This window comes from Onychomys torridus, chromosome 1 (assembly GCF_903995425.1).
Source record: "Onychomys torridus chromosome 1, mOncTor1.1, whole genome shotgun sequence".
NCBI lineage: Eukaryota > Metazoa > Chordata > Mammalia > Rodentia > Cricetidae > Onychomys > Onychomys torridus.
The window spans coordinates 162,790,687-162,816,067 of NC_050443.1; the positions used below are offsets into that span (position 1 = coordinate 162,790,687).

The 25,381-nt window shown below is 46.4% G+C and overlaps 1 protein-coding gene across 1 annotated transcript; it reads left to right on the plus strand.

Annotated features, from left to right (window-relative positions):
• The first annotated feature begins 7,198 nt into the window (after positions 1-7,198).
• Positions 7,199-20,841, plus strand: LOC118578332 (stearoyl-CoA desaturase 2-like). Its single transcript, XM_036179193.1, has 9 exons — positions 7,199-7,245; positions 7,534-7,620; positions 8,053-8,453; positions 9,643-9,752; positions 12,249-12,540; positions 15,095-15,225; positions 16,680-16,885; positions 17,993-18,225; positions 20,642-20,841. Exons 1-9 carry the CDS (start codon positions 7,199-7,201, stop codon positions 20,839-20,841), a joined length of 1,707 nt encoding a protein of 568 aa, XP_036035086.1.
• The last annotated feature ends 4,540 nt before the right edge of the window (positions 20,842-25,381 follow it).

Sequence of the window (25,381 nt, forward strand, 5' to 3'; positions counted from 1 at the left end):
GGTAGCATTCTTACTTTGATCTCTCTTGAGCTTCAAGGAAGATGTCTCAGGCTAAAACTCCAGCCAGGTCCTCCTGGACATTGTCTATTAACTACCATCAGGCCATGGGAAAGATGAAAACAGACAAACAAAAAAAATGCACACACACACACACACACACACACCACCACCACCACCACCAACAACAACAACAACAACAACAACAACAACAAAGACAGAAAAAAAAAATCCAACCTTTCCTTGGCACAGGGCTTGCATTTTGTTAAACTATCAGGGGAGAGAGTCAGCAGGCTGGCTATGATCTTTAAGTGGGGATGGTGTTCCGTGAAAGAAGTATGAGGTTCTTTCTGTGATTGGACCCAGCTGCTTCCCAAACAGACATGGAGTCCCTCCACACAGCATCTTTCCTTTCTGTCCTGAGCCCCAGAGCTTGGCAAGGCAATTTTCCCACTTCAAGACAGAGATGAGAGGTTGAGGGATGGTGTTGGTAAGCAGCAGCTCATAGATAACTTTCTGAGGAAAAGCTGTTTGGATTGAAGACTTTCTGAGTAGGTGACTCCATGTCCTTCTGAAAGTTTCCAAGCTGGGTCTCTTTATTAGTCCAAGTTGCTGCTTGGATTGATTGATCATATAATTAGTTTAATGAAACAGCTGGAAGATGCTAAGCAGGCTGCTGGGGGGGTGGGGTGTTCATCAACAGTCTTCCTCAACTGTGGACCCTATATTCAACAAAATGACTGGCCAGGCAATGTGCTCACCAGTACAATAGCAGCAAGTCTGTTGGGGGTAAACCAACTGTTTCCTGTGTAGATTTGAGACCCACTCATTGGAAGAGAATTTACCATCAAAAAGCCTGTGGCTGGGGTGTTAGTTATTTGGTGGCGCTCTTACCCTGCAAGGAAACATCCCAAAACACGACAAATCCACAAGAGTTTCTATTAAGATAGGAAAGAAAGAGACAGACATGAACAGGCCTGTGGAAAACACACGTGGTCAAGGTAAAGAGTGGGGGGGGGGGGGGGGTGGCACCGGCTTATAAAGGGTGGGCCGCACATGCATACACATAGATCACATGGCTGCACGTGTGCTTTATGCAACCATGCAAAGCCACGGGGTCCTAGTCACACCAGATGTTTTTGACTCGGAAAATGGCTATTTTGAACTGAAAAGTGTCTAGGTCCGCAGGGCATTCCCAACTGTAGGGGCATGTTGTGAATTCATATCATTCCTGACTTGTTTTTTTCTAAAAAAAGAAAAAAATGTGGATGAGTGGGTATGGGACGCCGTTTCTCTCAAAGAGCTTCAGGCTGAATGGTGGGCATCAGTTGGCTCTTGGGGGAAATGGGGAGGCTGGCTCCTGAAGTCCTGGGATGAAGTTCTGTCATCCCTTGTCCTGCAGCTGTCCGTCCTTCATGGTGTGGCTGGGAACCTTCTGTCTGACAAGATACTGGTGACATAAAAAGCTTAGAGAAAAAGAATCATTATTATTTTATTTTTGGAGTTGACACTTATCTGAGGCAGATTTGGCCTGTCCGGATGGAGACATGTTAAAAAGGTGGCTGTGATAAAATTAATGATTATTATGGTGTTTTAGTACTCTGCTTAATTTTTACCTGAGACAAATCTTATTAGAGGTAGTTTATTTAAGGCACCTGTTTGTTTTGTTAGTTTAGCATTTAGGAAACACAGACGATCAGTTGCTGAGTGTTGAACAGTGACAGACTGTTATATCCTTACCACCTGGATATTTTTGATGGTCCTTTTGCCTCCAGCTCTGTGTGGCCCTAGTTGGGAAAGGAAGGGGTGATACCTTATTCCACTGGAATTGGTGACAAGGCAGTGGATCTGCTGGTGGCTGGCCACCCCCCCGCGACAGCCAGCTGGAGGAGCATGCTGGTTGGCAGAAGAATCACGAGCCATGGTTACCTTTCTAGGGAGGCTTTATTGGGAGAGAGGGAGAGAGAGGGAGAGACAGAGAGACAGCGAGAGACAGCGTGGAGGGAAGGGAGGAGGGGGAAAGGTACAGAGGGCCCGCCTGCTTTTTAGGCTGGCCTGCATCCCAGGATGATGACATAATTAAAGACAAAACCCTTACATGGGGTCCAGAGAAATGGTTCAGCAGGCAAAGGGTCTTGCCGTGAAAGCTTGGTGAGCTAAGGTCAATTCCAGAGTGTTGGTTAAACTCCAAATGTTGGTTAAAGTGGCGCTGCGCTGGTGACTGGCCACTGCCCGCGGCAGGGAGGTGTGTGCTGGCAGAAGAATCACGAGCCATGGTTACCTTTCTAGAGCTTTATTGGGAGAGTGGGGGAGAGAGGGAAAGAGACAGAGAGACAGACAGACAGACAGACAGACAGAGACAGAGAGAGACCTCGCGGAGGGAAGAGAGAAGGGGAAAGGGGGGCGGGGTCACAGAGAGGGCCGCCCTCTTTTTAGGCTGGCCCTTGTCCCAGGATGATGACGTAATTAAGGACAAAACTCTTTCACAGAGACCATGTAAAAAGCTGAACACGGTAAGTTTCTGTATTTCCAGAACTCCTAAAGAGAGATGGGAGACACAGAAAGGAGAATTCCCTAGAAGTTTGCCATCCAGTTAGCTGGAAGTAGCTTGGCAAGAAAGACCTTGCCTCAAAAACAAGGTGGAAGAACTGACTCCCAAAAGTTGTCCTGTGACCTACATGTGCACCCCACACATACACATATCATACACACACAAATAATGGTAGTAATTTTTTAAAGCCTGTAACTGTTGTGGAGTTGATAGGCTCTCGCAGGCCACAAGAATATACTATAAAGATTCAGCTGTGTATTAAAGCTATATACTTTGACTGGCCAAGGGTCTATCAAAATGCAAGCCATTTATTATGAATATTTGGTGTTATCCAGACTTTGATATTTCAGCTGTCTTCTGCTATGAAATTCTTGCATGCCAAAATATTTCCAGACCATTTGGCTAACAGTTCAGCTCCCCAGACCTGCTGAACTTCCCTGCTGGATCCAGTACTTGGATAAGGTCACAAAGGCAAAGGCAAGCAGGCAGGAGATGCACAGCTGTGTTTCTTGTGCAAATGAAGCTCAGACCATCCCCTGGCCTTGAGGCCTAGTGGCATTCCAGAGCAACTGACTGAGAACAAAAGAGGATTTTACATATCAAGGTGGAAGGTAGGGTGGAGGAACATTCCTGAGGAGGCAGAGAACAAGTGGCCAGGGAGAGGAGGACAGGCATTTTCTGTAGAGACAGACTGAATGGCAAGGCGAGAGAAGAGAGGAAGAGGGAGGTTCCAGAGAGGGTAAGCAGATCTCAGGTAGAGTTTTCTGAGAGCCAGGAGTAGAGAGTAGTGGAAATGGAGAATGAGGAAATGGAGGAGGAAGATGAGGCCAGAAGCATAGGAGTTTAGTTGTTGGCAGGACTATGAGCTAGGGAACTGGACAGAACTGAAGCTATGTAGACTGGATTTCATCCCAGAGAAATAAAACAGATGGATAAAGAGTTTAGTATGTCTGGAGTTATTCCTGCCCTGAACGCCTGATGGAGCTGTAGCTATACTGATAGAATTTTATCTTAGAGGAATAACGTTAACACACATAAGAACATAGTGTACATAGGTTTTTTTTCCCCTTGGATAAACCACACTGGATGTAGTAAAATCCTCGGGACCCCTGGGTATTCAATAACAGGTCTTAGTAAGGAAGCTACTATTACTGTTTTCCTAAATGGACATATGTCCATCAAATTACCTTCTGAACAGCTATGTTTTTGCTCAGCTTTGGTCAGAGAAGGTTCTTTTTGTAGTGGTCAGCACTACCTTCAGAGACTCACAGTTTGTCTAAGTACTGAGAATATGTGACTGAGTGCTAAATCCTGAATGCAACATCCATACCAACTTTTCCAAAGTTCAGGGAATATCATGGAAGAAGCAGCAGAAAGAGTGTTAGAGCCCAAGAAAAGGTCTGTGATGGAATAGAACACTGCCTTCCAGGCAGGGCATGGCCTTTGAACTCTTGAACTTACAGCATCTGTGATTACCTGCGAAACGTCTATCTAAGATTGGGCCTGTCACCATCCTGTCATGCCTAGCAGTGGGGCTCATGAGAGAGTGATAGCTTTTCCTTCCTCCCTCCCTCCCTCCCTTCCTCCCTCCATCCCTCCCTTTATCTCTCTTTCTTTCTTGATGTAACCACTTCTGTAAACAAACCCGTTCCCACGGTCATATAAGTAATTCTAATGAAACCTGTTGACTATATAAAAATAAAAATTAAGTGAAAAGACATGAAAATGGAAGAGAGGGCTAGAGAGATGGCTTAAGCGGATGTTATGAGTGTGGTTGAGAACTCTGCCCTTCCAGAGGACCTAGGTTTCATTCTCAGCACCCGTATGGCAGCTCATACTGTCTGTAACTTCAGTCCCAGGGGATCTGGTGCCCTCTTCTAGCCACTCTGGGTACCGAACAAATGTATATGAACATGTATGCAAGCAAAGCACCATACATATACATACATACATACATACATACATACATACATATTTGTTTAAAGACATGAAGGTAGAAGGGACTAGTTGGGAAGATATTGGGACTGAGCAAGAACAGGAGAGAAAGAAAGGGTAACAGAGGCCACAGGGAGACACAGAAAGTCTGCCACAAGTGTTTTGGCAATGGCTAGATAGATCATCCAGTGGCTTTCTAAGTTATGTTCCTGAAAGGACATAATTTACAACAAGGTTGAAGACCAAGTGATGCTTACATTTTTAAACGTGGTTTAAAAGTTAAAACTCCATGAGCTGGTTTATTTTCCTTACCTTTTGTTTATTTTCCTTATCTTTTATCTTCTTTCAAAAGATTTTAAGAATCTTCTTTTGTAGTTGAAACTGGAGGTTGGTTTCATGAGGCACACTGTTTTGATTTAGGGCCAAGATGGGAGTGCCAAGCCACAAGGTTACAAGCATTCTGGCCTTAAAGTGCTATGTATCTGCTGTTTTCGACATTGGTGTTTGAGAAAACAGCATCACCACAGACAGTTCTGGCTGTAGTAGCTGAAGAGTCTTGACTCACAGTAAATAGAAAAGGCCAAGCAGGTCCCAGAATCAAAGCTTCTTTCCCTTCTGTGTTCCCATGATGTGACATGCTCTGCTCCACCATGCCTTCCCTGCTGGGATGGACCTCAGCCTCTAAAACCTGGAACCCCAATCAATCCTTCCTCCATCCAGGTGTCGCTTATAAAGTTGAGTTCTTTATTTGGTCATATCAGTGCAGGAGTAGTTATTACAGAACCATTCATTTGTTTGTTGGTTGGTTGAGACAGGGTCTCACTATGTATCCCAGGCTGGTCTTGAACTCACAGAGACCCACTGTCTTTGCCTCCCCAGTACTTGGATTCATTAGAGTAGCTTACCATTAAACCACAGCTGAGTTTTAGCAGACATTGCTTCCCTCTTCCAACAACAGTCCACCCTATTACATTCTCAGCTACTCAAGGGCACCTTCCCCTTCTAGAAGGTCTCCTTGTGACTAGACAGTCAGTGCAAAATGAAGACAACTCAAGGGTGTTTGGTTCAACATGGTAGAGGTCACATGAGTATGAGGTCATGTGAGTGTAAGTCCAGTTTTGTGACCTGTATTAACTTCCTATGATGCAGGCAAAGACTTACTTTGCTCACTGAATTTGGCACAGGAAATGAAGCGTGTGCTTAAGAGTTGTTGGAGACAAAAGAACTTCCTCCTTGGGGCACGCAGCTCTGTCCCACCCCACTACCACCCCGCCCCAGGCTTCTGTATCCAAACTGTAAAGGAGCAGGTGGGCTGTGCTGATTCCTGGTAGGTCTGGGCCCACATGAGGACCTGCTCAAAAAACCCAAAGGGGTATTCATTCTGGGTCACTTCACATAGTGATATTTAGGATCAGGAAAAGGAAAGCGAGTTCTTTTATAATGCCAGCAGAGGGCGCAAGAATGCTGTTAGCACCTCTTATTTCTTAGCAAATTCTATCTACATGACCTAGAAGACATCCCCCATACAAACTTTTTTCTTGGTATAGCCATTTAAAATGATGTGGTTTTCCCCAACAAAGAATTGGCCATTTTAACATAGACAATTATACAGACTAGAATCACACCCCCGCCACACTAGTACTGGTATGGTTGAGTTTTCAGGCAATCTACTGGTCTGGATACACTGGTGGGGACAGTCAGTGATCAGTTGACACTCAAGTCAGAAACATGCCCCGTTGGGCTCCTAGGAATTTTATCTTGGCAAGTTTCTTTCCTCTATCCTCCTTAAGACCTTGGTACAAGCTATGGTAACTGTAAATCATTTAATTTTCATCTAAAGTAAAAATGAGGGGGCTGCAGAGATGACTCAGTGGTTAAGAGCACAGGCTGTTCTTCCAGAGGTCCTGAGTTCAAGTTTCAGCATCCACATGGTGGCTCATAGCCATATATAGCAGGATCTGATGCCCTCTCTGGCATAAGGTTGTACATGCAGATAGAGCACTCATATACATTAAATAAATAAATAAACCTTAAAAAATAAAAACAAAGTAAAAATGAGAAATATTAAAGCAAACAATTCTATGGTATTTTGTACACTCACACTGTTGTAGAGCCAACACACCTTAGTTTCAAAACATTTCCCTCACTCTGAAGAGACACGACACCACCTCAACCCTTATTCTCCTCTCTCACCTCCCAATCCCAGTCCCCACCCCCGACAACAACCAATTTCTCTTTTTCTCTTGGTTTACTATTTTTTTCACAGAAATAGAATCTGGCTTTCTTCTTTCGGCATGATTTACGCATCTGTTGACGGCATAGCACATCAGCAGTTGATTCCTTTTATTTTTCAATAGCATTCCATTGTGTGTGACTAGAACAATCTCTTTATCCATTTCCTCAGTGTGGTCTAAGCCAGACTAGCTGGCCTGGGAACTCCTGGACATTCATCTGTCCGTCCCCACCCCCCATCTCACTATAAGAGCCCTGTGGTTACAGATGTGCACTAACTACCACATCTGGCTTTCCCTGGGTTCCGGGATTTGAAGTTAGGACCTCAAGCCTGTCTGGCAAGGACTTTATCCACTGAGCCACCTCCCCGGAACAGTTGTTTTTTTTATCCTGGGGAGCCGTCTCCTTCCCCCAGTTAACTTATTTCACAGCTAAATTTGCATACATTCTAGCTTCCATCTCTTCGTTTTCTGCAGACTGAAGATGTACAGCCACAGTGGGAAGCAGATCCCCAGACTTTTGGTCAAACTGTAAATAGGTTCATTTTCCTTTCCCAAGTCTATTTCCTAATTCGTGGAAACACGGGTGTATCCGGTTTTTTCTTCTTGTTGTTGTTGTTTTGTTTTGTTTTCTCCTGGCCGTTAATAAAATACCGGACAAAGGCAACTTACAGACCGACGCTTTCCTTTAGGCTCCCGTGGGAAGGCATTTCAGGGAGGTGCCCAGCTCCACCAGCAGGAGCATCAGGTGATATTGTGTCAGTAGTCAGGAAACGCTCCTGCCCAGCTGCCTGCGACCTCTTTTTGTTTTTAATTCAGCGTGTGCCAAGATGCTACCCCAACTCAGGGTAGCTCTCCCCCTCCTCAGTCAGCGCATTCAGACACAGTCAAGAAGTATACCCTTCGGTGAGTTTCAGTCCAGTCTAGCTGACAATTAAAATTAATCACAAGGAGAAAACTGAGGTGGCAAGTTTTTTGGCCCCGTGTGCCTGGTGACACCACTATGAACAGAGTGCACAGTTACTGGAGTGCTTGCTTCCAACTGCCTGGGGTGTGTAACACAGTGGGAGCTGTGTGCTCCTGCGGTAATTCTCCAACCCATCTCGGGTTACCAACGATTTCCACCCCCACGAGCAGTGTTTAAGCGCACTCCTGACTTGGACTCTGCATTATCAAAACTGTCCCAGGACGGGTCTCCAGACTCCTTACCCACGACGTACAGGCTAGGAGAAGTCGCCTAGCCGTTTCCTGTTTAAGGCTGTTTACAAAAGATCCTCCAGAGTCACTAAGTCACACTCGCCACATCTACTCGTGGATCTCCATAAACTTCTTTCCTAGAGACCTCCGCTCGGCCTCACACAGAACCCCACTTAACTCCTGCAAAGCTGGGGCCCGGGGCAGAAGGAAGCAGCTGTGCTCTAACGCTTCGGCCTTGCTGGTGGCGGGTGCTGGCTCGGGCACACAGAGCCCCGCCCCGCTCCCACGCCCTGTCGTCGCTGCCCAGGCAGGCCAGCCGATCCCCAGCCTAACGCCGACCGAGACAAAGGGAGCGGCGTGCGGCCCCTCCCGGGGTTACTCTCGGTCAGCACCGCCCCCGGGGTTACTCGCGTTCACTCGGCCCACAGCGCCTGACTCCGCGCAGCCAATCAGCAGCCGCGCTGCGGCTCGGCCGGCACCCGCTCCCATCCCGGGGCGCCGCCCCTGCAGTTTGCACCGCGAAGTGGCCACCCATGCTGGAGGCTAGGCAGAGGTGCCCGGGAAGCGCTTCTCCCGGGCTGTGGAGGCATAGGGCATTAGGGTTGGGCTTCAGGAGCTTGGGCATCAGCCTCACATTTCTCAACTCCTCCTTCTACCGTAAACTGGCCGGTATGACTGGCCGTGGCCAAGCTATTTGATAACTCCACTTGACACTTTAAAACGGAAGCATGGATTAGCCACCTCAGAGAGTGAGGCTTCAACAGAATGAATCTCAGAGAGATCATTCAATATCTGCTCTCTCTTCTTTGGTTTTTTCGAGACAGGGTTTCTCTGTGTAGCTTTGCGCCTTTCCTGGAACTTGCTTTGTAGACCAGGCTGGCCTGGAACTCAGAGATCCACCTGCCTCTGCCTCCCGAGTGCTGGGATTAAAGGCGTGCGCCACCACCGCCCGGCTCTGCTCTCTATTTTTAATCCCTAGCCTACCTACTCCTTCACCCTCTGCTGGGTATAAACGCCTTTCTGTGCTTCCTATCCCTTTTACACAAACACTTCAAAATTTACAGAGGCTACCAAGAATCTCTCAAAAGTCCCAGTATGACCCGGGAGTGGCGGCGCACGCCTTTAATCCCAACACTCAGGAAGCAGGTGTGAGGTGGATCTCTGAGTTTGAGGCCAGCCTGTTATGCAGAGCGAGTTCCAGGACAGCCAGAGCTACACAGAGAAACCCTGTCTCAAAAAACCAAACAAACAGTCCCAGTATGTTCTGAGGGCACAGACATAGGTAGTGGACCCAGGGTCAACCAATGCCCATTGATTCCTGGCAGAGTCTTTACCCTGCAGAGCCTGCCCATTAACTAAGTACCGGGTGTGCATGCACACAGCTCAGAGTGTGTGTGTGGATATAGTGCTGCAGAGTCAGGATAGCATTCAGAGTTGGGAAGACCGGTGCCGTAATTCTTCCCTGAGCCAGGAGCTCTCCTCTACAGACAAGGGCTACAATGGAGCCCTTGGTTCAAAACTCATTGCCATGTCTTCCCTCTCGAGTTCCTGGAAGACTAGGTGGCTGGGTAGTGTTGTGGGTGGCCATTGCCATCATGGCTTTCCCATTCTCTCCCGTGTAATGTCCCCAGTGCCCAACCATTCGCCATGTGTCTGGGTTTCTCAGGGCTTGTATTGCTGAACTAGATACCGTTTTCCAGAATGAAATCTCAAGTGTTCCCATGCCCACAGGAGAGGCCCAGTGGCTAGTGGAAGAAGACAAGGAGGGAAAAAGGCAAGGAGGAAAAGAGGTGGGTAGAAAGAGGACAGAAGATGGAGCTGAGCCCGTGACGGAGGTTAAGGTAACATCAAGCAGTCTTCGACCAATGAGGAGGTCAGAAGTAACAAATGTATTATTAACTTTTGAAAAATTATTTATGTGTATGGGTGTTTTGCCGATTTGTATGTCTGTGCACCACTTGAGTGCCTAATGCCCTCAGAGGCTAGAAGAGGGTGTAGAGTCCTCTGCAACTGGAGTTACAAATGCTCATGTGCTACCATGTGGGTGTTGAAAATTGAATCTGGCACCTCTGGAAGAGCAGCCAATGCTCACAATCATTGAGCCATCTCTTCAGCCCCATTTAACATCTTCTCATGGGAAAAGACAGGGATAGGATTTGGGGTAATATTATGTTAAGATCACATGGATGTGTGTAACGTCATCCTGCTCGGATTTGGCCAGTGCCTGGATTTTTTGTTCCCTCTATTCTTCAAACCTCATCTCTGCCTGGGGCTACATAGGCCAGCTACCTCTGCACACCTTGCCCCTTTTGGCAGGGGACAAAGGCGTATGAGGAAATAAAGGACTTAGCCACCCGGTGCCTTTAAATCCACAGCTCTGGGCAACAGCCCACACAGTGAGGCAGAGCCTGGTCAGCCACTGTATATATATACACGACAGAACACAGTTCCAAGTTCAGCACCTGCCTTGCTACACAGCCCTACACTCTGAGGCAGAAATCCAGCCTCAGTCCTGGAAGTGCCCAATTCTAGCCTGTGGATTCAGCTCTGGTAAGTTCTGGGCATCTGGGGGCCAGCATACTTGCAAAAAGAGAAGGGGATTTTCTAAGCAGTGACTCCCTGTCAGTGTACATAGACTCCAAAAACATGGGACCTGCTCGTAAACTAGTGGCTAAGCTCCCAGTAAGACTTGACATGCTGCTTAGCCGAGGTCCCTCTGAAACAAATCACCTAAAATCGGATAGACCAATGGCCATAGCAATAATTGAATTTGATGGGACAGCAATATTTGATTCTAAAATTAGTTGTACAGCAATATCTTGTAAAGTCAAAGAGGAAGGCATGGCAAGGAGAAAGCCAAAGGTAAGAGTTTCATGTGGTAAGGAGTTTTGTCCTGATAGTTTTGAGACCATCTGTCAACAACACCAACTTGCCACTTCTTTGTTTTGCTGTGTAATTAGAATGTCTCTGCTTATGTGTGAGATATTTTGGTGAATACTGAATACTGTGTGTGGTCCACACATCAGCCAGGACAGAGTCACCTAGCTTTAGCTTGGGGGCTTCAGGACCCCGTTAATTCTTATTCCTAGTGATTGGGTGGAACTACATTGGAATGGACACATCTGGAAATGTTTGGGACCTGTAAGGAGAAATCAAAGATGAGGGTTTCAATCTCAGGACAAGAACACTCTGAAGCATGAAGCAAGACTTTCTCTGTCCCGCCAGCTCCCAGGTAGTGACTCGGAGACTTATCATTAATCATGAAAGCTTGGCCTTAGCTTAGGCTTGTCCCACTAGCTCTATAACTTAAATTCACTCATTTATTTTGATCTATGTTCTGTCACGTGGCTCGTTACCTCCTCTCTCCATCCTGCTCATGCTGCTTTCTCTGCGCCTGGCTGGTGACGCCACCTTTCTTCCTCTCCGAGTCCTCTCTGTCCGCAGAAAACCCCCCACACACCCTCTTCCTGCCCGGCTATTGGCCATGCAGCTCTTTATTAAACCAATCACACATCTTCACACAGTGTAAAGGAATATTCTGCCACAGAAGCATAATTTTACTCTTTATAGCCAAATTCTTACCAAATGAGTTTAATATAATACAACTTTGAGGTTTTTGTATTAAAATAATTCAAAAGGATTACAAGTTCACTTATAAATTTTTTCTTACTTGCATTCACCTAATTAACTCATTGTTAACAATATTTTTAACTGTTCATGGAAAGGATGGCTATTCATCTTCCAAGGTGGGTTTTGTTGTTGTTTTGAGGGTGGGGTTAACACTGCAACAACATCTAACTCCATAGTTCAGGTTGGTCAGGAGCTCGCAATTAGATCAACCCTGGCTGTGAGCTCAGTCATCCTGCTTCTGACTCCATAGTATAGAGATGCAGGTATACCCAACCACTCCAGACTTAGTTATTTTATGACAGATCTGGAAATTAGGAAAAATAGGGGTGCAGAACCTAGTGGCACTCATCTGAAACCCCAATACTCAGGAGGCTGGGATGGTGGGATTCTAAGATGCAGGTCAGCTAATACAAGGCTTCATCTAAAAAACAAACAACAATGATTCCTTGAATCATATAAAGCATAAGGTAATTACAGCCACTTCCTCTGCTTTCTGTTTCCATGACTAAGTTGATTTGAGCAAATGATGTTCACTGTGCAGTCTGTTCTCAGTTGTATTCATGGTTTGACAGGCCTTCTCTTCCAGCTAATCCTATTTAACTTGGGCCCGGAGGCCCGGCCTGTGCCTGTACTCCATCCTGCCCTGCCCTACACTGAAGAACAGTTTCCCTTGCTGCCTACTGACTTTCCAGTCCCTCTTCTTACAGATCTCCAGCTCTTACATGACCACCACAACTACCACTACCATCACAAAGCCTCTTTCTGGGGTGCTAGAGAATGAGGGGGAGAAATTAGAAAAGATTTTCCAACAATGGGGAGAAGACATCCGCCCTGAAATGAAGGAAGACATACATGACCCCAGCTACCAGGATGAGGAGGGGCCCCCACCCAAGCTGGAGTACGTCTGGAGAAACATCATCCTCATGGCCCTGCTGCACTTGGGGGCCCTGTATGGGATCACACTGGCTCCCTCCTGCAAGGTCTACACCTGGCTCTTCGGTGAGCAGCTCCCCTTGTCTTGGGCCAGTGCTGTTGACTGGCTTGCCTGGGAGGAAGATGAAACAGGTTCCTATACGATTCAAGTGTACAGTAGGCTCCCCTACTCCTTGTAGGTCTCCAGGGTGCGGGGTATGCCGGTCAGGATGTTTGTAGAATGAAATAAGATTGCAGAAGTGTTTCATGTTCCAGTCCCCATCCAGCCTCCTGCTGCTCATCTCATCTCTTCCAGTACTATGGAATCTGCATGATCTCACACGTCTTCCCTGTCTCCAACACACAGTTCTTTGGCAGACATTATAACCCTTGATTATCCCAATCTTCAGGATGCTGTACTGAGAAAAGCAGTGTGTCCCTGGCCTGCCTTTGCTCAGGCCCTTGGGGCTTCTCGGGCCTGGAGTTGATGGTAGTGCTGCTCCTGGCATCTACAGATGTGCTTTGCAGGTGTTTTCATTTGTGACCCCAGAAGCCTGAACAGGAAGAGGGAGCAGGACCTGTGTAGATGCAGACCACTTGCCGCTCGGGCAAATTCTCTTCAGGAAGATGCTGGGATGTCGTCTAGAGCAGCGTCAGGTGTGGGTTCTTTCTGGGCACTCTTTCTTGAAGAGCAGTGGTAGAATGAGGCTAGTTGACCAGATGTTAGCTGCATCTGGCCCAGTCCTCATAGGTCTTATAAGTGGTGAGATCTAGACTCTGGAGCTTTATCTTGGAAATTTTCCAGATGCCTCAGGAAAATGCAACTGTGCACACTTCCTTCCTCAAGATCCTGTCCCAGTGGCCTAAAGCACACTTTCAGGTTGGAAATAGCTTGTTCTCATCACATGGTGTCACACTCCCATATATAGCAGGGTGGTTTACCTGTAGGCCAAGGATCGTGGTCACTGAGGCAGCTGGGTGGTGTCTGTACTCGTCTTCTGAGAACCCCAAACTTGAGTTGCAGCATAATGGACACAGAATGTGGGTAGCGTTCCCTTATAGACTATGGACTCCCCTTCCACTTGGGCCCTCCTTGTAGGCATCATTCAGTTCAATTCTGAGCTTGACCAAACTGTCTGTTTGGCAGGCCTCACCTCAGTTGCTCATGCAGGAATGGAATGACACCCCAAAGCCAAGGTTGTGTTTGCTCTCTTTTTGGTATCTTTCCATTAGTAATCTGTTTATTTTTGGCTTCCAAAAAACATAGGGCCATTTACACAATGTGTGGGATCTCAGACCTTAAGGTTCTGTAGTCTTTGAGGAGCCATTGTTTCCAGCTGGCCCTTAGAGTATTGTACATAGTTTTTGCTTGTTTGTTTGTTTTGTTTTGTTTTTAACCAAGGTCCCAGCTTTTATGTTAGTGCTACCAATCAAAGGAACAGATGGCTACACTCAGTGTCCCTTCTCCATCATGGATTATGCAATGCCTCTTGAGCTGTGGTCTTTGAGGTCAGTAGGGTAGGACAATGCTGGTATTCCTGTTGTCCACAAGTACATGCCAGAGCTGGAGCCAGAAAAGACTGTTGTCAGAAACCCTAGCTGCAAACCATGGTTCCACTTTTACCAGTCTTGTAGGACTAGAAAAACATACCACTTACTCCATGCATTTCCTCAACTGTGAGGTCACGTTCGGAGCACCTGACCCATTTAAGGTATACAGTGAATATAAGAATAGTAATATCCTTGGTGAAGCTCGAGCCTCTGTGCAAATGTGACTGTATGCAGGGCTGCCTGTCCCTGATACAGCTACTCTTCTACTACAGTAACGACATGCACTGACTGTTACAGAGTCCCAGCTCTGCATTGCATGTGTGTCCCTTGCCACTTGGATCTCCTCTAATTTGGCAGTGCCCAGATTGATCTGGCTCATAAACACTCGTGTTTATGGTCCTTAGCACTGTGGGTACAGTTGATGGCCTTCAACACTTCAGAGAAAGTTAGCCGAAGATCAAAGGACCCAGGACCTGGCATGATGCTCCTGCAGGACAATGACTACAACCCCATTCCCTGACCTACCTCCTCAGTACCTAGACCTCCTCAGCTTAGCTCCATTTTCAGGTGGACTGTCTGTGAGTGGATGGGATTCTCTTCAAGCAGTGAATGTTTTCAGCCTTAGAGAACAAAGCATCCTCGACACAGAAACACCCCAATAGGACAGTGGCAAATAAACTCATAGGCCTTCAGCTAGTTACTGGCTGAAAGCTTGGCACGTGCTTGCTTATACCTGTCCTTTGGTTATTTAGGCAGCCACACCAGCTTGTGCACCTAAAGTTCTTCGGAAAGATGATAGGTCTCTCTGTGCACGTGCTGCCTCTTGAGCAAATCGATAAAGGTTCGGCTCTCCCTTTGGTCAGAGAGCTGCACAAGTCATGAATGTCTTGCCGATATATCCATGGTGTGGATATGTCTCATTTCTATTGCTTTAAGTGTCAAAGGATGCCGCTTCTATTTATATCTCTAGGATTCAGGAGAAAACAGATCCCCATCCCAAAGCCTTACAAAGACACCATGGAGCTTCGGAAAGGTGTCCTAACATTCTTAGCAGATGAACTTTCCTGATCTCCACTGTCTTTTCCTGCAGTGTATGTGTCATATGTAGTTACTGGCCTGAGCATCACAGCAGGGGCTCATCGCCTGTGGAGCCACCGAACCTATAAAGCACGGCTGCCGCTGAGACTCTTCCTCATCATAGCCAACACCATGGCTTTCCAGGTAAGAGTCTGGTCCTGCTCAGCACTGTGTGTCACTTCTACTGACGATCCAGGGCAGACCAGAGGGAATCAGTGTCCTGAGGAGAGCCAACAGGGCAGCCATTGTCCCCCCCAGGCTTCTGTGGTCATCTAAATATGTGCTTAGTTCTGAGGTCCACAGAGCAGGAGGTCCTTCTGAGTCATGGGTAGGGAGACAGGAGGAAGGGGTCTCTAGTTACTACTGGGTCATTTTTTACCATGTTCCTATGCTTTCACAGAGTGTAACAGATGTGGTCCTTCAGTCTAAAAGGCCATCCTGCATAGTTAGGCACTGACCCTGGTTTTTTAGACCATCAATAAACGTTAAACGTACACTTGTGATGCCTGTCTTAGGATCCCACCATGATGGGAATGGAAATCAAGTGGTGCAGACCCAAAGGCTGTTGCTTCAGATAGTAAACGCAGGCATGTCTAATGGGAGAGTCTGTTGCAGGCACTGTGCTAGCATTTGGCATAGATGCACTCATTAAGTCTTCAGATTGTCTTAAGAGGTGGGTACTGTTATTATCCCTCATTTCAGATGAGGAAATTGGGTTAATAAGTAGTCTCGTAGACCTGTGTATTTAGATGCCACCTGTGGCTGCCATGCTGGCTACATCAGCTCCTGAGGCTGTCTGAGGCACACGTTCATAACACAGAAGGAAGGGAGTTGGAGAAGGCAGTTTTTGCTGGTATTAGGTTATAGCGACTGGCACCAAATATCTTGTCATCTGGGAGGAGGGCATCAATGTGAGGCTCATTGTGGGATAAGGAGAAACCAGGAAACAAAATTCATTTTCTTGCATGGTGAGATTGGAGGTTCCCAGCCCATGTGTATAATCATCTCTGCCCTAGCAGTTTACACCCTGAACTCTCCTGCTCTCTGTGGGCAAAAGGGAAGAGGGTGATGTTATTGTGCATAATTAAAGGGTTAGAAAGAGTCCCATGCAAGAGGTCCTTAGGTTAGGTGTCCAAGCTCCTAAGTTACATGCTGGTCTTGTTACTAGTTGAGTAACCTGTCATTGTGGAAGTCTAAGATAGAGCTTCCCCCATCTGTGTTCACGGACCACCACTCCAGGCTCAAGGCCACCTGCTGCTTATTCCCCATCTTCAAGGATTAGGCCATCCATTAGGATCCTGTCCAATATTCTTTGACTGAAGAACTGCTGCTGTTCTTTGCTAACGAAACTGAGGGCTGTGACCAACCTGCTTTCTTACTCCTGCACAACCTCAGGAAGTGGCAGTGCTGTTTCCTGAGTCCGAGACTCTAAGTTGCTTTTCCACATAAGCTTCAGGGGCAAGTGTGCAGAAGAGGGCTCCCCAAGTCCTCCTTGGAAGACAGTCCTGGAACTCTGTGAGACGCCTACGGCCCTTGCATTCATTCCCCCAGGGGGGCATCTCTTCTCAGTACTGGGGTCCTCTTTCCCGTCCCTCCAGAATGATGTGTATGAATGGGCCCGAGATCACCGCGCCCACCACAAGTTCACAGAAACACACGCTGACCCTCACGATTCTCGACGTGGCTTTTTCTTCTCTCACGTGGGCTGGCTGCTCGTGCGCAAACACCCGGCTGTCAAAGAGAAGGGTGGAAAACTGGACATGTCTGACCTCAAAGCTGAGAAGCTGATCATGTTCCAGAGGAGGTGAGTCAGAGGGGTATGGGGTCCAGGGCACCTGGGGTTTAGAGACTCCACCTTTTCTCTTACATAATGTGTAAATAAAAGCTGAGAGATTTCTGGGTTTGTATGTTTAAGACCCATTTTAATGGCTCAGAGACCATAAAGATACTTTACTGTTTGGTGCAGTTCCATGCACTTTGAGCAATTTTCGTGAACACAATTAAATGCAAATTGATCTAACTATCACTGATCTAACTAGATAGGCATAGACATAAAAGTGAATATAGCTGAGCCTTTCTCCTCAAGGAATTTCACGCCTATTGAGGTGGAGAGACAAGGCAAGTATGAAATAATCATGATACAAGACAGAATATGCAGAATTTTTTTTGTTGTTAAAGATTTATTTATTTATTATGTATACAATGTTCTGCCTGCATGTATGCCTGCAGTCCAGAAGAGGGCACCAGATCTCATTACAGACGGTTGTGAACCACCATGTAGTTGCTGGGAATTGAATTCAGATCCTTTAGAAGAGCAGCCAGTGCTCTTAACCTCTGAGTCATGTCTCCAGCCCAGAATATGCAGAATGTTAATCCCAGCACTCGGGAGGCAGAGGCAGGAGGATCTCTGAGTTTGAGGCCAGCTTGGTCTACAGAGTGGGTTCCAGGACAGCCAAAGCTACACAGAGAAAACTTGTCTTGAAAAACCAACAAACAAAAGGAACTCAAAGGCAGATGGACAAGATCCCAGACAGCAGAACTTGGCTGATGAGGTGATGAGGCTGTGATTTGACCCCAATTTGTCTGAAGAACATAGTTTTGTTCCTCTGAGGGAAAGAATAATGGATTTCTTGTCTGGAAACAGGAGGTTCTATAACTGGACACTCTGGCTTCTAGTTTTGTGACTCTAGGAAAGTCATTATATGTGTCCACATTGCCTCATTTAAAATTTATATGAGACCATGTGTTCAAAAGATTTTCCACCCCCTTCTCTTCTGATGGTGTCTGTCCTCACACTCGCCCACACTCAGAGTGGTAGAAGGAAAATCACAGGTACACTGTAGGAGTGGATGCTTAAGGCAGGTGTAAGAGTGACCTCTCCACAGACTCAGTGTGTGATCTCTCCACATAGGTACTACAAGCCCGGCATCCTGCTGATGTGCTTCATCCTGCCCACACTGGTGCCCTGGTATTTCTGGGGAGAGACTTTTCAACACAGCTTTTATGTTGCCGCTTTACTGAGATATGCCTTGGTGCTCAATGCCACCTGGCTGGTGAACAGTGCCGCCCACCTCTATGGCTTTCGCCCTTATGACAAGAACATTGCAGCCAGAGAGAATATGCTAACTTCAGTGGGAACTCTGGGTAAGTCAACTGTCTATAGCATGACCACATCCATTGGTCTACTAGTTAGGATTTTCTGCTATCTGAAAGACCAGATAAGATTCATTTGTTTCGGGTTGGGGATTTAGCTCAGTGGTAGAGTGCTTGCCTAGCAAGCACAAGGCCCTGGGTTCCATCCTCAGCTTAAAAAAAAAAAAAAAAAAAGGAAAGAAAGAAGATTCATTTTACTCTGTAACCCAAACTGGCCTGGAATCCACTCTGTAGCCCAGGTTGGCCTCAAAGTTGCAACAGTATCCCTGCCTCAGCCTCCAAAATGCTGGAATTGCAGGTATGAGCCATTACATATGGCTCCTAACTTTGTTTTTAATGTAATTTGTGTCTTAATTCTTCTATCTAAAACTAGGGTTTATTAGCTGAGTACAAAGCCAGTCTGGTCTACATAGCAAGTTGCAGGCCAGCCAGGGCTACATAGTGAGTGAGACCCTGTCTCAAAAACAAAGAACAACAACAAGCTAGGTATTATATATGAATATAGTGAATGAAAGTCAGGCAACATGCCTACTATAAACGAAATGGTGAAGAACATCAGGTTCCAAAATGGTCTTCAAGTGCCGTGTGCATCAAGCCACTTTTAAACAGGGACTCGATGTGTAACCCTGGCTGTCCTGGAATTTACTATCTAGACCTAACTGGCCTTGAACTCACAGAGATTCACTTGTGTCCATCTCCAAAGAGCCAGGACTAAAGGTGTGAGCCACTACACCCAGCCTACATTAGGCCCTTGTAAGAGTGTCCTTCCCCTGTCTCCTGTGGTTGGCTCAGATCTTGCTTGGGTTAGGAAAGGAATAAATTAAACAGCAGGGTTGGTAGCAAAGTCAGTAAAGCTGAGTGTGCGGCATTTAATCATGCTATGCAAAGTGCATAGTAATTCCGACTCCATTCCCTCAATTCCAGCTCTAAATAGATCTTCATCTTTTCTGCCCTAGTTTTCTAAATCAGGTACTTTCTACCTCTTACTGTGATCCTCCAGAAATAAATTACTTTCACTCGACAGTTACTAGATTTTCATAGAATAATGTGGCCTGAGCTGCGCTCTGTTTTGTCACTGGAAATGAGGTGAGCGTCTTTAATGAGTGGCTGCCAGCCTTTCTTCACCCTACCTCACGTCCTATCTGGTCTTTTGTCTTTGTGTGCTTACCTCACCCTTGGTTCTTCTCCAGCTGTTTCCTGCCATGCTGGTTTTGGGGGTTGTTTTGTTTGTTTGTTTGTTTGTTTGTTTTTGGCTTCTTGAATGACCTCCCTCACTGTCATATGCTCAAGTTATCTGAGAAAGTTGATCTCTGAAGAGTTCTTTTTGGACGTCCCAGTTGTTCTACGGAACCCTTGCCCCATTCTGTTTTAGACCTAACGCTCAGTGCCTCCGATATAGAAATCACAGTCCTTTGTTGGTAGCCCCAGCCAGGTGCTCCCCCACCCGCTGCCTAGTCTACACTGTGAACCACTCCACATGCAGATAGAATGAATGCACAACAGCCAGGAGCCCTGGTTAGAAGTTCCGTGTCCCAAATCCCCTCACTTGCTTGTTTTTTGAATCACCCCTAATCTATCCGGAGATACTCAGCTTCCAGCTCTCTTAGTAGTTGTTCTTTATGCTGACTTGGTGAAAGGAAAGCCCTGCCAGCAGCTGACAATCTGTGAGGTTTTCATTTACCTGCCGCAACAACTATCCCGGATCTAAAGATGTGGATTTTTTTTTTCAAAGTGAATGCGCATCTTAAGAGTTCCCGGAATATCCAGTTAGAAGGAATCTCTAAGCATTTTCAGAATGGTTCTGAATTCTTAGTACCTCCCTCACCCCAGATCAAAGAAGACAGCAGCTCCAGGGAACTGCCTGGAGCCCAGGGAACTCTGTCCTTGGCCTTCCTTCCCTTGACTTTTGGCTGCTTCGGCCTTTTCTGTTGGAACCTCCCACACTTAACAGGAAACACCAGTAGCATGGAAAGCATGAGCCTGCTTACCTCTGCTAGAAGCATACAGAGCCTCCTCTCCCCTCCAGGCCACATGCACACAGACACAGAGCTGGTGCCGTCTTGGCTCAGTACTTATGTTTGCTCTGGCCTTTTCCAAGGAGAATATTTTCCCAGCAAAATTATCTTCCCTCATCCAGTTATCACAAGAGAAAAAGAAACAGACTCCCCCCCCCCACCAAAAAAAAAAAACACACTACACGCCATCAGTAAGTGAGATCGCACAATATATTTAAAATACTTCTGAGGTCACTTAGTTCCTCGGGGTAAAGGACATGGGATCATCTATTCAGTTAACAGCAGCAGAGTTCTCTGAGATTTCTCAAGGTACCTTCTAGGTAAGAGGTGTGCAAAGCGCCAGAGGCAGCAATCACCGAGCCCCCTAACTGCTCTCCATGCTTCTGTTCCAGGCGAGGGCTTCCACAACTACCACCACGCCTTCCCCTACGACTACTCTGCCAGTGAGTACCGCTGGCACATCAACTTCACCACATTCTTCATCGACTGCATGGCTGCCCTGGGCCTGGCTTATGACCGGAAGAGAGTGTCCAGGGCCGCTGTCTTGGCCAGGATCAAAAGAACTGGAGATGGGAGCTGCAAGAGTGGCTGAGTTCCTGTACCCAATGTCACCTGGGCAGAAGTTTAATGTTCTGCTGATAACTATAGAGAATGCTACAAGGATGCTAAAGATGACCTTAACCCACCAGGCAGTGATGGCACATGCCTGTAATCCCAGCACTTAGGAGGCAGAGGTAGCCGGATCTCTGTGAGTTCAAGGCTAGCCTGGTCTACAGAGTGCGTTGCAAGACAGCCAGAACTACACAGAGAAAGCCTGACTTGAAAAACAAAACACAACAACAAGAACAAAAAGATGACCTTTACCTACTCCTGTGCAGCACTGTTTTTCCCCTGAAAGAGGGTTTCTCTGGGTAGCCCTGGCTGTCTGGAACACACTCTGTAGAACAGATTGGCCTTGAACTCAGAGATCACCTGCCTCTGCCTCCCAAGTGCTGGGACTAAAGGTGTGTACCACACCACCACAGCCCTGCTGTGTACAGCACTCTTATAAAATGCTCGGGTATCAAAAGGCAATACCTCTCCTTTATGATGCTAAGCTGATACACTACCTTTTCATCCTATCCTTTCTCTGTATCTCCCTCATCTCTTACACCAATGGTGTTACTCATCAGTACTTTCTTGTGTAGCATCCTTTGCATAGTCCAGTAGTAAAGTCTGCCTCAGAAAGCTTTCACTGAAGTGCCCTGTACTTCATGGTAGGTGGCTTAATCTGGAGATGCAATGAAGTCTGAGTGGGATATCTTAATTGTCATGCATCTATGGTCTGCTAGATGAGAGAGGACAAGAACTTTACTTAACAGAGTTTGCAAAGCATGCAAATTGAAATGGGAAAGAGTTGCCATGCCAGGTAACATTCTTAAGCAGAATTGGTGTTATGTGAAGTGAGTTATAAGGAAGTCTTTCTGTGATCAGACTGAGCTGTTTTCCATGCAGCGATGGAACACCCCACCCAACACACACACACACAGCATCCTTCCTTTCTGTCGTGAGCCCCAGAGCTTGGCAATGTCAAAACACAGCCATAAATCCAACATCTAAATATTATTTAGAGTAAGGATCTAAAACAAGCATTTATGTAGTAAGTGGTCTCAGCTGGGAAAGGAGTTGGCTCTTCTGTTATAACAGGATATCTTATTTCACAGAACAAGAGGTATTCAGATAGGGTGTGTCCAGAACAGTGGGTAAGACATCCTTAGAGTTTTGAGCAGTCCATGAGATGCTGCTCACCCAGCTTCCTTCATTCCTCTGCTGTCATCTTTAGGATACTAGACTGCCTCTAATGGCTGTAAGATGGCTCTGGATTTATAAACTCCCTAAGCAAGAAAGGAGCAGAAAGAGAGCTGGGCTGACCAGAATGAGTGGTGACCTCATTATCTGATTGTGATTCTGAGTTTCTGTCTTTGAAAAAGACTCATAAGGAGACACAGAATAGACAGCAGAGGGAATATCTGGTCCCCTGTTCCTCCCATTCTAAGACAGTGATGGAGAGGTTGAGGGACAGTGTTGGTAGTTTCTCAGAAGTAACTTCCTGGAAGAAGGCTCTACAAGATACCCAGGGGAGGGTTGGGGATTTAGCTCAGTGGTAGAGCGCTTGACTAGCAAGCGCAAGGCCCTGGGTTCGGTCCTCAGCTCTGGTTAAAAAAAAAAAAAAAAAAAAAAAAAAAAGATACCCAGGGGATTGTCAGCTTCCTGAGTAGGGACTATGTTCAACAGAAACAGTTTCAATGGCAGGTCCCTTTAGTAATCCAAATTGCTTCTTGGATTGATAAAATCTAGGCCCCTGCCTGCAGTGCTATGCCTCTTCTCCCACAGTCCTTGCTCTGAACCATCCCGCCCTGTAGGACTGTCTTGGGGGCAGGGTAGGAACCTCTGACTCAATCACTCTGCCTTCCTGGCTCTACCTTTCTCTGTTCTCCTGCTGATCTGTTCTGTTCCTGGACTTTTCTCCTCTCCCCAGAGGCCTCTGGTGTGTACTCAGGACAGCCAGGGTCTGCATCCCAGCAGCTCCCCTCCTATAGACACAATGCCATGGAGCTGTTCCTTGTTTTCAGCAGACAGAGCTGGTTGTCACGTTCCTAGGCCTCCAGACCCTCTCCATGTCCACCTTTGGGGCTTCTAGTACCTTGATGACCCCAGACAAACTCTTTTCTGCAAAACTGTTCGAGAGATATTGCTGGCTCAGACATTTCTCTCTCATAAGTCTTGACCAATCCCAATGCTGCTGATGTAGCTTTGAGCCAGCCATGGAGCAGGCACCTGAAAGGTAGCAAGGACAACCTTGGCTTTGGTATGGCATTCTGTTCTCTGCACACTCTTCTCCCTACCTTGGATGTTCTTTCTTCTTGAAAGACTTGTAGGATCACAGGGTTGAGGCTAGCCTCAACTACATTATGAGACCCTGCATCAAAAAGACAACAGAAGGAAGGGTAAGCCATAGGATGGAAGAAAACATGTGCAAACCATGTATCTCATAGGAGATGAGCCTCAGATTACAAAAGGAACTCTTATACCTTAGACAAATAGCTCAGTTCTAATCTAGCAAAAGTGTTGGACCTCACATTTCTGCAAAGCAGAAACAGAAACAGTCAATTGTTACATGAAAAGGAGTTCATTAGTAACCACCAAGGTAATACAGATCAGGAACACAATGAGTTAGCACTCCACATTCACTAGAATGGCTGTAATTATAATACTTAAAAAATAGCAGAAAACAAATGTTGCTGAGGATATGGAAAAATTGGAACCCATTGATGAGGGCCATCTAAGATGGCATAGCTGCTTTGGGAAACACACTGGCCATTCTTCAGAAAGTTAAAATGTAAGGTACTGTGTGGCCCAGTAATTCTATTCTTTAGTATACCCAAGTGAATGAAAACATACATCCACAAAAACCCATGTACGTAAATGTCCACTGCTGCACTATGGAATAGCCCAGCACAAATATCCATCCAAAACTGAATAAACAATGTAATACATTCATATTCTGGCATTTTATTCAGCATAGAAAAGAATGAAGTCTTGATATATGATATAAAGTGGATGGGCTGGAAAACACCATTCTGAGGCCAAGAAAAAAACAACCCACAAAAGTCAGTATGTTATATAATTCCTTTTATATGAAATGTCCCGAATACACAAATCGAGAGTCAGTTAACAGCCTGAAAGTAGCCACGGGCAATAGAACAACAACAAAGGGAAGTGGCTGTTAGTAGGCATTGTTTTATGGGGACTGATGAAACCGTAGAAAGTTAAATCACTGTACTGGTTACCCAGCTTAATCACAAAGCCTGTGGGAGGAAAAAATGTCCTGGATTTTTATTGTTGTTACCGTAACTTGTAGTTGAAACTCAAACCCAAATAAATTAATGAAGTGTTGGTTAAGTTGAAGCTTTTCATGAAGAGAAGCATGCTATATTCTCATCACTATAAAGGGCAAGTTCTTCAATCTCTGACTTGCCAGGGAATCACATGAGAAGAGCAAGTCTCAGAGCTGAAAGAACTCCAGATTCCGCCTTCAACATCAGTAGAAGGCTTAGGCACTGCAAACACACAAACTCAAGTTTCTCAGGAGCAGGAGACTCACATTCGGAGTCCACCAGATGGAAGACACAACGGCAGTTTCTGGTTGAGGCGGGACAGCCGAGCACTACAACTTGATCTTGACTCCTAAGGCGGCTGAGTCCCACTTCACTGCCCCGACCCCACTCCCCCACTAGTTCTGCAGCTCTAGAACTTCAGCTTTGCTTCCTGGCTAACCTGGGCATGAAAGAAACGGCATACCATAGTCTGCTACTTCACAGTGATGTCCAGTGTCCCAGTGAGGTTTTCTGTTGCTGCAGTGAAAGGCCATGACCAAAAAGCTAGTTGGGGAGGAAGGGTTTTATTTGGCTTACACTTCCACACTGTAGTCCATCGTTGAAGGACCTCAGGACAGGAACCCAAACACAGCAGAAACCTGGAGGCAGGAGCTGATACAGAGGCCATGGAGGGGTGCTGCTCAGTGGCTTGCTCGGCCTGCTTTCTTCTAGAACCCAGAACCACCAGCCCAGGAATGGCATCACTCACCATGGGCTGGGCCCTCCCCCACTAATCACTAATTAAGAAAATGCTCTACAGGCTTGCTCACAGCCCGATTTTTTTAAGTGTATTTTTTTTAGATACAAGTGCTCTGTCTGCACATATGCCTGAATGCCAGAAGAAGGCATCAGATCCCATTATAGATGGTTGTGAACCACTATGTGACTGCCTGGAATTGAACTCAGGACCTGTGGAGGAACAGTCAGTGCTCTTAACCACTGACTTATCTCTCCAGCCCTACAGCCCACTGATGGAGGCATGTTCTTAATTGAGGTCTCCTCCTCTCAGATGACTCTAGCTTGTGTCAAGTTGACATAAAACCATCCAGCACACCTCGTTATCCAAAGCCAAAGCCTGGTGGTGTGGACTTCCTATCAAGCTGGCAATGGCCGGACTTGTGTCCAGGACCCTAGCACAAGGTTCTATAAAAGCCCATATTAATGTTCAACACACCTGATTTCAAGCACACACACCCCTCAAACCACAGAAGATAA

Excerpts from the sequence above, each read along its gene's own strand:
- LOC118578332 (XM_036179193.1), top strand. The coding sequence starts at position 7,199 with ATGTACAGCCACAGTGGGAAGCAGATCCCCAGACTTTTGGTCAAACT. Across the intron at positions 15,226-16,679 it reads CCAACACCATGGCTTTCCAG|AATGATGTGTATGAATGGGC; the intron begins GTAAGAGTCTGG and ends CCGTCCCTCCAG. Across the intron at positions 18,226-20,641 it reads AACTTCAGTGGGAACTCTGG|GCGAGGGCTTCCACAACTAC; the intron begins GTAAGTCAACTG and ends CTTCTGTTCCAG.